The sequence below is a fragment of the Protomyctophum parallelum genome (genome assembly GCF_964188405.1).
Source record: "Protomyctophum parallelum genome assembly, chromosome: 13".
Taxonomy (NCBI): Eukaryota; Metazoa; Chordata; class Actinopteri; order Myctophiformes; family Myctophidae; genus Protomyctophum; species Protomyctophum parallelum.
Window position 1 is genome coordinate 47,022,291 of NC_139708.1, and position 12,721 is coordinate 47,035,011.

A 12,721-nucleotide genomic window follows, 5' to 3' on the forward strand; every position below is an offset into this window, starting at 1 on the left:
GTTGATGAAATTGTCAGTATATTTAGTCTTACTTTTAGTCATCATAGCTTAGTTTTTTATTTAGTTTTCGTCAGTGGAAAAAGGTAGTCGACGGACATTTTTCGTATTAGTTTTAGTCGACGAAAACAACACTGTCCCTCACTCCTCACTGTGTTAACTTATTTGTATGGTGTACACATCATACATGTGCCTGATCCCATGACACTAACATGTGTGAAACAATGACATGGTTTGCTTAATTACAGTATGAACAAAAGAATACATCTGTCAGTGATTAATCATTAATGACCTCTGACCATACTGTTGTGTGTGTGTGTGTGTGTGTAGTCTAACTAGTCTTGGCGTGTTGCAACTCAGTAGATCAGCAATAAAGTGAATCAACACCACGCATTACAATTCCATGTTAAAGGACCACTTCACTACTTTTCAACCAATCTTCATGTTCATGATAAAATGCCACTTTCTTTTTCCTACTCAGCCTGTGTCTCATCATGGGAGGGCTGTGGGCAGCTCAGAAACCCGTCCACCAGTGACATCATCGATGGGGGAATCCAAGCTAATAGAAACAGCAGGCTTTGTATTCCTGAAAGGCTGCAAAAAAAGGAATCTTACCAACGATGATGTCACTGGTGGACAGGATTTCTGAACTGCCCACAGCCGACCCTATGAGACACAGACTGAGTAGGAAAGAAATGGTGGTATTTTATCATGAATATTAGTGAGGACCATGTGAAGACAGGCTGAAAAGTGGTGAAGTGGTCCTACCCATTCCAGAATTATGTAGCACACTTGTAAAGGTGTCTACAACATATCAAGATGTTGAATATATAACGTGCTATTAAAGATTTAGATACATTTAGAAGTGGGGTATGAAGTGAACAATAAAGGTTCGTACTGTAAACAATTGTTTTACTGTATCTCTCCAGTTTCTCAAATCTTTGTTTTTTTTATCTATGACATCACAAATTTGCCGAGCCCTTTTTTCTCCCATTGAAAGAATAATCTTGACATACTGTATATCAAAAAGAGAATATAGACAAATGAAGTACAAAAAAGTAAGTAATATTTGGCATTATAGACAAAATACGTTGGTTGTGGCAAACAGGAATATCCCATTGGGTAACCGGGAAACAGTGGGCCCCTGAGAACACTGGGGGGCCCTGAGAACACTGAGGCCTGGGCACCATGTTTATTTTATACCTTAAGTACATTCATTTCACAAATGAGGGGCCAAAACTACATGTTTTTATTACATGTTGTAAGGAAGGCCCAATAGCTAATATGTCTATAATAAATAGTCATTTTGGGGATAAACAAGAAGTTTATGGGGTAAATTTAAGGCTGATAATTATTAATGTTTTTAAATAAATTTAGGCTAGGATTGTGGGTTAAAATCATGTAGAATGAAAAGGAAGGGATGTCTGCACACTGCTCCCAAGGACTGTATAGAGGACGGGACGCGAAGACCGTAAGGGCGCCGCCATGTTGCTCACATGGTGCTCCATGGAAGGAAAGAAACATGCGCAGTTGCAGACCAAGGAAGCTGAACGAGGAAGTGAGCAACATGGCGGCGCCCTTACGGTCTTCGCGTCCCGTCCTCTTTAGACAGTCCTTGACTGCTCCCAGGATAATATTTATTGAAGGTACGTTCTTTGGACCCTTGTGGGTCTTTGTCAGGTATACCTGTACGTTTGGACCCTTGTGGGTCTTCGTCGGGTATACCTGGACATCCCTTCCTTTTCATTCTACGTATATTTTTTTTGACCAGCACCTGTAGAATTTCTGGAGATGTGCCGCGCGTGCTGCCTGTTGGATCTTAAATCTTTAACCCATTCTGACCTGAGATCAGATTCATACGAGGTTTCCACTGGACACACACTGGTCTGCTTAACCCATTCTGACCTGCGATCAGATTCTAAAAATGTCAGTCGTTTTTCAATAGCTAAAGCATAACATGATGCCAACACCAAAATGGGTTCCCGTTCAGAATGGGTTAAAGTTATGTAGGACATAGAATTTCTGTAAATTGCCAATTGAATTTTGAGGTGGTGCCCACAAGGTTTAGGTGCCCACTGGACCTGTATCCGATCATCGTAGAGTGAAAAGAAGAGTACAGCCAGAGTTACAAACTTAAAGTACAATGTATACAAAGTAGGTATGTTTCTTATGTCATTTTCCAGGTCACTGACCCCTTGGACGCTCATCCCAAATGATCGTATATATAGACCCTGCAGTGGTGATAATGATGCATTTTGTGTACTGTGGTAATTTTAAGTGAATCAATAAATACAGTGAATAGTCATGATTTTGGCTGAATCAATGACACAAAAATCAGGTTCTGGCATTATTTTTATGGGTTCCCCATTCACATGGTTACTAGATATGCCATGATCGCTCATGGTCCCTGGCAATATTAAAATTTGCAAAGTTGAGATTCAAAAACATTTGGGTGTTCTGTAAAAGCTAGACACACCCACAGCCATACAGGTATGAGCATACCATGTCTACTGTACAGGAAGACATGTATCTTAGACTACCTGAGGGTTGTACGATATGCTTTAACAAACCATATTTACAGTTTTTAGTGGGTATATAAGCATTGGCTATGGAAACAAGATAGATCCCACATACTGCATTTAATGGTCTTTAACTGGAGTCTATCTCAGCATCCATGGGTGAAAATAAAGCAGGAACAAATGCACAATTCATCATTTCTGCTGTCCCAAATCATATTTAGGTTCTACATGCACACAATTGTAGTCACTTTTGAACTCTATAAAAAAAGAAAACATACTGTACATTGCAATAGCTTTACCACTATAGCTACTGTATGCGTGCACTCACGCAAGCCTCTAACACACACACACACACACACACACACACACACACACACACACACACACACACACACACACACACACACACACACACACACACACACACACACACACACACACACACACACACCTCATCTTGACCTACACACAATCATGGCCCGATAGGCCATTAGTCCCACCGCTCACAACAGTTGATTGGCATGGTACTGTACAGTATGTGTTCCATTGCATAACTGTGTAGTAGCAGAGGCACAGAATGGTAGCGGTTTGAACACACAACATGGCAGCACATCTCGTTAGACTGGCATCGGCAGACTCATCTTCCCACTCCCTCGAAGAACTGTGGACAGAGGAGAGCAAATGAAGACATAAGAGAAGAACTGTGGACAGAGGAGAGCAAATGAAGACATAAGAGAAGAACTGTGGACAGAGGAGAGCAAATTAAGACATAAAGAGCGGTTTTGAAACCTACGACAACATGTCTGCGTCAGGGGGGCAGTCAGACAGATATTTTGTGAAGCCTATAAGGAAATTGCGATTCATATAATGGCCTGTTGTGGCGCTGTCATTGGACCCAGAAAAACCCATAGCCCCATAGAAGTCCATGTATTTGCGCCCAACTTCACCTAGACTGTATTACCTTAATAAACATGGTCATGAATACTTTCTGCTTCCAGTCACTAGTTTAAAGTCTCATTTCTAATGTCATAATATTATTTTTGGAAAATGATGGTCCCATTAATTAAAAAAATGACCATAAAGTCGCGCATGTTCTGAGGGGCGTGGCTACCGTTACAGTCTATGATCGGGATTCCCCACCCACTCGAGTCAAAATAAAAACCAACAGAGAAGAAGGGGGGAAGTCCCGCCTCGTGTCTGGGCCAGCCAATGGCCAGCTGGGCCAAAACGGAGCCATCCAATGGCCAGCTGGGCCAAAACGGATCTAGAAATATGGCGATTTACATCAGGAATTACCATAGAATTACAGGCTTCATTTTACGTCCATGTTAGACCCGGGGAACGCTTTGTCCATATTTTTTACAGTCTATGGTCTGCGTCTACTACAGCCAGCTGGGGCAAAGCTCCTGTAATAGAGGGTATGCGCGTGACATCATCATCAAACCAGGAAGTTATGCAGGAATGCCTACTAAGTGGCAAAAAACTACTTTCTGGCCTCGACAACCCATGCATCCACACAGAAAAGTCCTATCTGATTGCATTAGACAACATTAAACAATGTTGAACTCACTTTGCATGTTGCTTTGCCACTCCATGTGCCATTCACTTTAAGCATGCGCATACCCTCCAATACAATATCATTGAATACAATTTGAGGTGAATATCATAGAACAATTGCCTAATTTTTTATCCCACTATTTTGTAACCCATTTTTCACCCCTGTGTCAATCATGTAATGTGATCCTGGGCTCTACACACCCTCCGCCAACCTGGGGAGAGCAACGGACTTGAACTCATGCTTCCTACATGCCTGAGTGTCCAAGTTGCTCCTTTACACCTGACAGGGGGGAGTTTCCCTGGTTGGACGTAGCGCGTGGAAGGAACACGTTATTCCAACCAGTTCCTTTCCCCTCCATCAGGCGCCCCGGCTGGCCAGGGGGAGGCAGTTTAGTGACCAGGATTACTGCATGTTTTTTGTGAGGGTACCTACTCTAGGGGACACGGGGAGAACATGCAAACTCCACACAGAAAGGCCCTTTCGCCAACCCTGCCTTCGGGTATGGGCACTGATGACGCGGAGGAGGAAACACGCCGCCAGCGCCCACAGCGTCCCGAGCGGGAATCGAACCCAGGACCTTCTAGCTGTGAGGCGACAGCACTACCAACTGTGCCACCGTGCCCCCTACACTAGAACAATTGCCTTTTAAATGTCTATGCAATATGCAATATAACGAATATAACATCACAGCTGTGATTGCAAAGTCGATCAAAAAATTGTGATAGTATTCAGTATAACACACTTCAAACACTACTTCAAGTATTGTGTATAAACAATTATCAGATTTTATATTTTGAATTAAACGATATTATAATGCTTTGATGAAGAGCTCGTTTTTTTATTTTATGCATTAGTCTCGCGTGGCCAGATAATCATATATTAAACTCCTGCCGGGAGCTGCCCATGCCATAGAAAGCATAAGTGAGTTCCAGTCTAGGGTTAGGGTTACTAACGCCAAGGATTTTTTAAGAGCCATAAGCGTCAAGACGTCTAATTGCCAATTATGTACCGGATGCCACAGACGACAAGACGTCTTCCCTTGGGAATTCAAAAAACATTTATTTTCCTTTTCCTTTTTATTATCTTTTTTTTTTATCCATATTTTGAAAATTCCTCTAATCTGGTGTACTGGTGATGACATGCACATTACATGCATAACAGAATTACAAATTATTTATTTTGTTATAATGGGAGAATTGGCACTCAAAGCCTAAACTGGTGACCACCAGGTGGCGCTGAAAGAGTTTAAAAAAAAAATCAAATTTACAGCACAATTTAATCTCCATTCTCCCCCTCCCCCCCCCCCCCCCCTTCTGCATGCGTCACCTTCTATCTCACCCTTTGTGAAATACAGGTAGAAGAAGTCACAGTAGAAGATGGTCTGCACCACGCCGGACACCACGGCGATCTGGTCCAGGAAGCCCTCGGTGTGGTAGCGCCACACCCAGTTGGCCAGGTAGAGGGCGCGGTAGAGACCCAGGAAGAACAGGTAGTGGGTGGTGATGGACTCCGCCTCGCCCGTCTTGGTGATCATGAAGAGCTGAGGCATGATGGCCACCGCCTCCAGGAAGATGGAGAAGGTCCACAGGATCTGGGGATGGATGACGGGACATTGAAAAGGAATGATATATATATATCCCATTCTGACCTGAGATCAGATTCTAAAAATTCTTCTTCTACATCCTGACAGTTTTCTGAAAAAGCCTATGTTTCTATGTCAGTCGTTCTTCGATTTTTCAAAAATAGCAGACCTACAAGCTCGCGAGTGGCGCGCTATGAGCTTGTAGATCTGCTATTTTTGAAAAATAACCCAGAATGGGTTAAACTGTTACGAATCTTCCCCTTGGAACCACACCTCCCCTGCTGGCCTATCTCCTGTGGTACATCTCCTATGCAGCCTCCGTGTCTCCTGCCTCGCCGTTTCCTACTCCACAAGATCTACATTTTGTTTGAGTTGAAGTCGTTCAGTGCCTTGTCCTGGCACTGAACCCTTGGAAATCATTGTATGATGATGATAACACAGGGGGTTTACATCCGTTTCTGTCCCGGGCTCAAATTTAGCAAATTATGCAGTCTACTGTGTGGTGGGAACCAAACTCATCAAGGCAAAGTATAGCTCTCATGTCACACGGGGCCCTCGTCAGAAAGTAGGCCAGCAAATCTGACCTGAACTATAGGAAGCACTCGTTTAATGATATATTCACCTCCAGCGGAGTGAAGGCGTAGTTCTCCAGGAAGGACAGCCCGATGACGGGCACCAGCAGGAACTCCACGCGGAACGTGTCGTTCTCAGAGTCAAAGGTGTTCCTGAAGCGCATGTAGATCAGGTAGACCGTAGCATAGGCCAGCCCCAGGAACACCACCTGGCCAGCAGAGTAACAGAGAGAAAGAGACATTTAGATCAGGTAGACCGTAGCATAGGCCAGCCCCAGGAACACCACCTGGCCAGCAGAGTAACAGAGAGAAAGAGACATTTAGATCAGGTAGACTGTAGCATAGGCCAGCCCCAGGAACACCACCTGGCCAGCAGAGAAAGAGACATTTAGATCAGGTAGACCGTAGCATAGGCCAGCCCCAGGAACACCACCTGGCCAGCAGAGAAAGAGACATTTAGATCAGGTAGACCGTAGCATAGGCCAGCCCCAGGAACACCACCTGACCAGCAGAGAAAGAGACATTTAGATCAGGTAGACCGTAGCATAGGCCAGCCCCAGGAACACCACCTGACCAGCAGAGAAAGAGACATTTAGATCAGGTAGACCGTAGCATAGGCCAGCCCCAGGAACACCACCTGGCCAGCAGAGTAACAGAGAGAAAGAGACATTTAGATCACGTAGACTGTAGCATAGGCCAGCCCCAGGAACACCACCTGGCCAGCCGAGAAAGAGACATTTAGATCAGGTAGACCGTAGCATAGGCCAGGCCCCCCGAACACCACCTGACCAGCAGAGAAAGAGACATTTAGATCAGGTAGACCGTAGCATAGGCCAGCCCCAGGAACACCACATGACCAGCAGAGAAAGAGACATTTAGATCAGGTAGACCGTAGCATAGGCCAGGCCCCCCAACACCACCTGACCAGCAGAGAAAAAAGGTAGTCGACGGACATTTCTCATAGTTTCAGTCGATGAAAACACTGGAATCGACATGCTGGCAGCATGGAGATTACCATTCATATGAATAAAACGTTTTAAGTTAGTAGTGTAGTGGAATTCAATGTTGGTCAAATAACAATATGAAATGAAGGGGTCAGGGGCACTGCTTAAAAAGGTGGTAGTTGTTTTAACCCATTTTGGTGTTAGCATTACGTTATGCTTTAGCTATTTAAAAATAGCAGATCTACAAGCTCATAGCGCGCCACCGAGTGGCGCGCTACGAGCTTGTAGGTCTGCTATTTTTGAAAAATCGAAGAACGACTGACATAGAAAACTGTCATTTTCAAAACAGACATTTTTAGAATCTGATCTCAGGTCAGAATGGGTTAAAAGGTGGTTGTTTTAATACATGAGCGGACAGGGGAGATGTAGTATGCACAGAGTACAGGCCTGTGGTGCATTTATTCTGCCCAGAGAGCACATCAGGGACCGTTCTGTTACAAGGACAAGCTGTACCATAAACAAACAACACTTGGCTCTGTATGTCAAATATAAAGTATCATAGCAGCAGGGGACGGAGATGGATAAGCATAAGATGAACGACGTAATAATGTACTGAAGGTTACATTATAATCAATCCTCCTCCGTAGACAAGACATCCTTTTAGTCAGGGACGGTTTACTGAGGCATCAGTGGTTTGTGTGTGTGCGTGTGCGTGTGTGTGTGGTGTGTGTGTGCGTGTGTGTACCCGTGATGTGCATCCTGAAGCACTTGTTGTAGAGTTACTTTCAAGCTTGCACATCCACTATTGTTTGTGTTCAAGAAATTCCATGTGAATGCAAATAAAGATGTTAAATGTGTGTGTGTGTGTGCGTGTGTGTGTGTGTATGTGTGTGTGTGTGTGTGTGTGTGTGTGTGTGTGTGTGTGTGTGTGTGTGTGTGTGTGTGTGTGTGTGTGCGTGCGTGCAGGAATAAGAAGTGTGAGTGAAGGATGTATGCACAGGGCGAACCACCGTGATGTTTACTTTATTATTTTTATTACTTTATTATTATTTCCTTAGGATGCAACAATGATGAATGACATGTACATTATTATAGTACCTACTGTACACGCGCACGATTATTCAATGTTCAATTATGCATCGCATCATTCAAATATTTCATTAAAAAAATATTAAAACATTTCCAAAACTTTGCATAGTTCACGAACATCCAAAAAAAAGTGTGTTGAGGTTTACATGTACATCAACATGAACGTGCCCGCCGCAAAGCTAAAGGACCCCAAACTCTATACTCCTCCTCTGATCTTCGAAGCGAGGAACCAGCCACTATGTGTGTGCGTGTGTGTGTGTGTGTGTGTGTGTGTGTTACACACACTTACTTTCATGACTGTGTTGTAGATGGAGATGAAGGCAGTGAATAGGTCCAGGTATCTTGTGGTGAACACGAGTGCAAACAGCACCTGAGATTTCCCAGAGATACCTACAGTACACAGGGAGACAAAAAATACTGTATGCACAGGCTGGCAAAAAAAAAAAAACATTTTAATTTACCACATGAACCCTAGTGTCTCCTATAGCAAACATTTTCAAAAGTAATGAATTACAGTCATTTTGAGACATTTTCGAAAATATAATATAATATACCAGCCCTATACAAATTAAGCTCAGACTGATACTCTGATAGTTTTGACTCATTCCTCATTCCTCAAATAGCTTGCATAGTTTTGCACACATCTTCTTTATGCAATTCAGTGGCAACCGCATGTGCCATGTGACTTCAGAAGAGAGCTTGATCACCGTCACAAATGCATTGTATTTGTATATAATTATTAAAAGGTGTGTAGAGTAAGGTCTGCCAAAAGTAGGCTCAGCAATTTAATGACCCGTTTGGGCCACTGTTGCCATAGTTACAATAACGTCCGGGTTTGCCACGTAGCTGACACAAGTGCAGAACTATACTGGATCGATCACCGTTGCAGTTCTTCAACCATCAATATTATGACGCTTTCTCCTGAGACGTTATACCGACTTGTGATCACTTAATGTTTCAATGTCCCATCATGCTCATTTCCAATTCTTTCAACTAAATAATAGCATTCTAAGGCTACATGTTAAGTCAGCAATGGGCCTTAAGTTTAAGCGACACCCCCTAAAACCTGCCCTGCACAGCAAAGTCTCTGCTGCAAGATTGATGACCAACTATAGGCTACTGGAATTAAATTTAAACAACATACCAGCGCAGGATTTGGACTTCCATATCTTCAGGAACAAGATAATGATTGCTACGAGGTGCGACACGTCACCAGCTAGCCGAAAGATGTTCATTTTTGCAAATCGTGTGCCCCTACAAAAAGCCGTCTGAAAGCAGTCTCCCAAAACAAAAGTAAAAAAAAAAGAAATCTGCGGTTAATTATAAATAGAAGCGCTGCTAACTACGCTACTTTAGAAAGCATACAGCTATGCTAGTCCACAGAGCTTCCCTCAACGACGCTCGTTCGCGATCAAAACGCAATCAAATGCATTCCCTGCAAATTCGGAAACAGCCAGGCGAATTCGGCCGTATGAGAGAATGGTCCAGGAAAAAAGTTGTTGTGTGTACTGTGGGTGACGTGGCTGCTGACAGCGGACTCCATCCATCCGTGTTCCAGCCTTTCCAGGGGCGGGGAGAGAGAGCTTTGCTTTGGGAGGACGTGATCTGTTTGGCTGGTGTGCCGCCCCAAAAAAAACAAAATATACACTATTACAGGCAGCAGATGGCGACAGTCTGCTGTCTGTTGCCTGTTTAGTGAGGCGGTGCATGACTGGAGCTAATATGGTTTATGCTGCGGGAGTGCGGGTTTGAGTAAATGGTGCGCTGTGACTGGCCAGTCGCTTTGATTGATTGATTGAAATATTTATTAACAGTTTGCAGAATTTACAGTACATTTCAAGCACAAACTCAATACAAAGACTGTTAACTGTGAGTGGACGACCCAATTAAGCATTACACTTGTTTACAACAGGGTCCACATTGTTCGCTGTGATTGACAGCCTACACCTAAACCTAACCCTAACCTTAACCTCAGTATGACTGGAAAACTTTCAACCTCCATTTAATCCTTTTTTTTTTAAGTATTTTTTTTGCAATATTTAGCTAATTTGTTTTTTTCACACATCATGGTCTATAGGAGAAGAGTCTAGCTAGCTACATATTAAACCACTGGTTATAAAATGATCATTAACCACAATTTATTAATGCAATAACATATTATTAATAACATTTTATGTAAGTGAAGAAAGTCCCTCTCCCCCCTCATACATATAGAACATTGATATGATGTTTTGTTTTCTCGTTTTGTTTGTTTTGTTGTTTTTGTTCTTTTTTGTCTTGTTCCTGTTAACTGTATTGTCCTGTCTGTCTTTGTCTTTGTTTTGGTTTTATGTTATGTTTGTTTGTTTTTGTTTAGTTTTCTTGTTTTTTTCCCTTCTGTTGTTTGCTTTGTTGTATTATTTTACCTATGAAAGCCATTTATTTGTTAGAAGGGTAGGCACTATAAGCTTAGGCTTCAGCCTACACCTTTTTGGTCAATGTTTCTTTTGCAAAAAGAAGCAGGCACTGTATTGATTTGTTTTAATGACCAAAATAAATCCCTCGGTTTAGTCTCTCGACTGTTGAATCCGTCAAATAGAGGGTATTCGCATGCATAAAGTGAATGGCAGATCGAGTGGCAAAGTGAGTGGCAAAGTGAATTTAATGTAGTTAAGTCATATAATGCAATCAAATATGACTTTTCTGTTTGGATGTATGGGGCTGTCAAGGCCAGAAAGTAGGTTTTTGCCACTCAGTAGGCATTTCCACATAACGTCTTCCTTATATGATGATGATGATGTCACACGCATACCCTCTATTCAAGGAAAAGAGGGCGCTGTTTTCCCTTTATTTTTTTGCAGTAAAAAAAGTATCAGATTGCAGTAGCCTAAAACACAAATATTAAATTAAAGGCCCACTGGCAGAGCCTGACCAGAGCCTTTTGTGGTGGTTCTGGAGAACCGTGGGTCCGACCAACTCGATACCTGGCACTGCACTCCCTGTGGGGGTGTGGAACGTGTGTGTCGAATGTGAAGTCGGTGATTTTCTCTACTGTAGCACTGTAGTCAATTTCGCTTGTGTGAAATCAAATGTGCTATATAAATAAAGGTTGATTTGATTAGATATTGTTTGCTTTTCTTTATTGATATAGCCTCAAGTGGAGTCTGGAGATAGACAGGAAAGAGAGACAGGGAGAGACATGCAGTAAAGGTCGCCACGAACGGGACTCGAACACGCAACACGACACGCTGCCTAGGCCATGTATGGCATCGATCCGCCTGGACCACTAGGCCAGCGGGCGCCTTGATTTGATATTTTGACATAAACTAGATCCCCAATACTCATTCCAGAGCCAAGAAGAGAACACCATGGGTAGATCACACGTCATCAGAGAGGTAGAGTTAAACTGACACTGACGAAGGCCTGTGCGCCGAAACACGTTTGTCTGGTCTAACTGCTGCTGCGGATTTTATTCTCTTTCTACATGTTCCCTTCTAATCTGCACCCAGCACACGCCTGAATCCTTAAAGGGACACTTCACCCTTTTTGCAAAAGAAAGAATATATGTCAATGACGTTTAGAAGCTTTAGAACACTTTCCTGGGGGTCTTTATGTGTGTAATATGTGGTTTTAGATATTTTAGATTGTAGCAGTGAGCCCGGTGTCTCTGATGTCATGGACACTAGCTGGGCTCACTTCCTTCCTGGACTACATGCTGTCTCACTAAGACAGCTCTCCCCCTATCCACAAGGAGGAGCAGTGCACCAAAGAATGATGGGAATTGTAGTCCAGGAAGGTATAGTGAGACCAGTGTCCATGACATCAGAGACACTGTGCTCACTGCTACAATCTAAAATATCTAAAACCACATATTACACACATAAAGACCCCCAGGAAAGTGTTCTAAAGCTTCTAAACGTCATTAACATGTATTGTTTTGCAAAAAGGGTGAAGTGTCCCTTTAAAAGACTGTTTGAGTTGAGCGTGCCTAGTTTCCCTCAATGATGTCAAAATAATTGCCCTTGTACCCTGCATGAAGTTACCATGTATAGAACATAAATCATTATTTTTCCTTTTTTTTTCTTCGGACCAAAATGATACGTAGCTTGTGGAGTTAGTTCAGTCAGATATACTCGAGGGGTTTCATGCCATGCTCAAGGGCACATACATAACTCAAGGGGTTAATATGCTGCTTTACTATGTGGGTGTATTCAGTGTGTGCAAGACCCACATGTCATTCGCTGATGTGGCAGTCAGCTGACCAATAGAGCGTCGCAGTCCCTCCCCCTTTCAAAACAACGAGTGGCCCAGGAAATAAATCCCAATGCATTTTTCCCATAGGCATTTCTTAAAGTATTTATTTAAAGACGGTTACGCCGCGGACAAAGCCAACTCGGATCGTGACAAATCATGACAATGAACACAATGTTTTGGGCCGATCAAATAATTTATAAGAAGAAAAACAAAACAAATGGTGTTGT

At 42.9% G+C, this 12,721-nt stretch overlaps 2 protein-coding genes across 3 annotated transcripts in view; one reads left to right on the forward strand and one right to left on the reverse strand.

Moving 5' to 3' along the window:
- LOC310869848 (histone H1-like) overlaps positions 1 to 12,721 on the forward strand; it is a gene marked incomplete at both ends in the record, with an annotated part of 720,118 nt that overhangs the window by 415,321 nt on the left and 292,076 nt on the right. The gene's annotated exons all lie outside the window — the stretch shown is intronic.
- kdelr3 (KDEL endoplasmic reticulum protein retention receptor 3) lies at positions 2,857 to 9,821 on the reverse strand. Of its 2 annotated transcripts, none has more exons than XM_083780857.1 (5): positions 9,406 to 9,821; positions 8,551 to 8,651; positions 6,279 to 6,437; positions 5,401 to 5,665; positions 2,857 to 3,177 (listed from the first exon to the last, which is right to left on the reverse strand). In XM_083780857.1, exons 1-5 carry the CDS (start codon positions 9,494 to 9,496, stop codon positions 3,134 to 3,136), a joined length of 660 nt encoding a protein of 219 aa, XP_083636983.1. In that variant the 5' UTR covers positions 9,497 to 9,821; the 3' UTR covers positions 2,857 to 3,133. The 2 variants fall into 2 exon arrangements, with proteins under 2 accessions (XP_083636983.1, XP_083636984.1); XM_083780858.1 differs by having other exon boundaries at positions 5,413 to 5,665; positions 9,406 to 9,819.

Excerpts from the sequence above, each read along its gene's own strand:
- kdelr3 (XM_083780857.1), bottom strand. The coding sequence starts at position 9,496 with ATGAACATCTTTCGGCTAGCTGGTGACGTGTCGCACCTCGTAGCAATC. Across the intron at positions 5,666-6,278 it reads ACGCCTTCACTCCGCTGGAG|ATCCTGTGGACCTTCTCCAT; the intron begins GTGAATATATCA and ends ATCCATCCCCAG. Across the intron at positions 3,178-5,400 it reads CACAAAGGGTGAGATAGAAG|TTCTTCGAGGGAGTGGGAAG; the intron begins GTGACGCATGCA and ends CTCTGTCCACAG.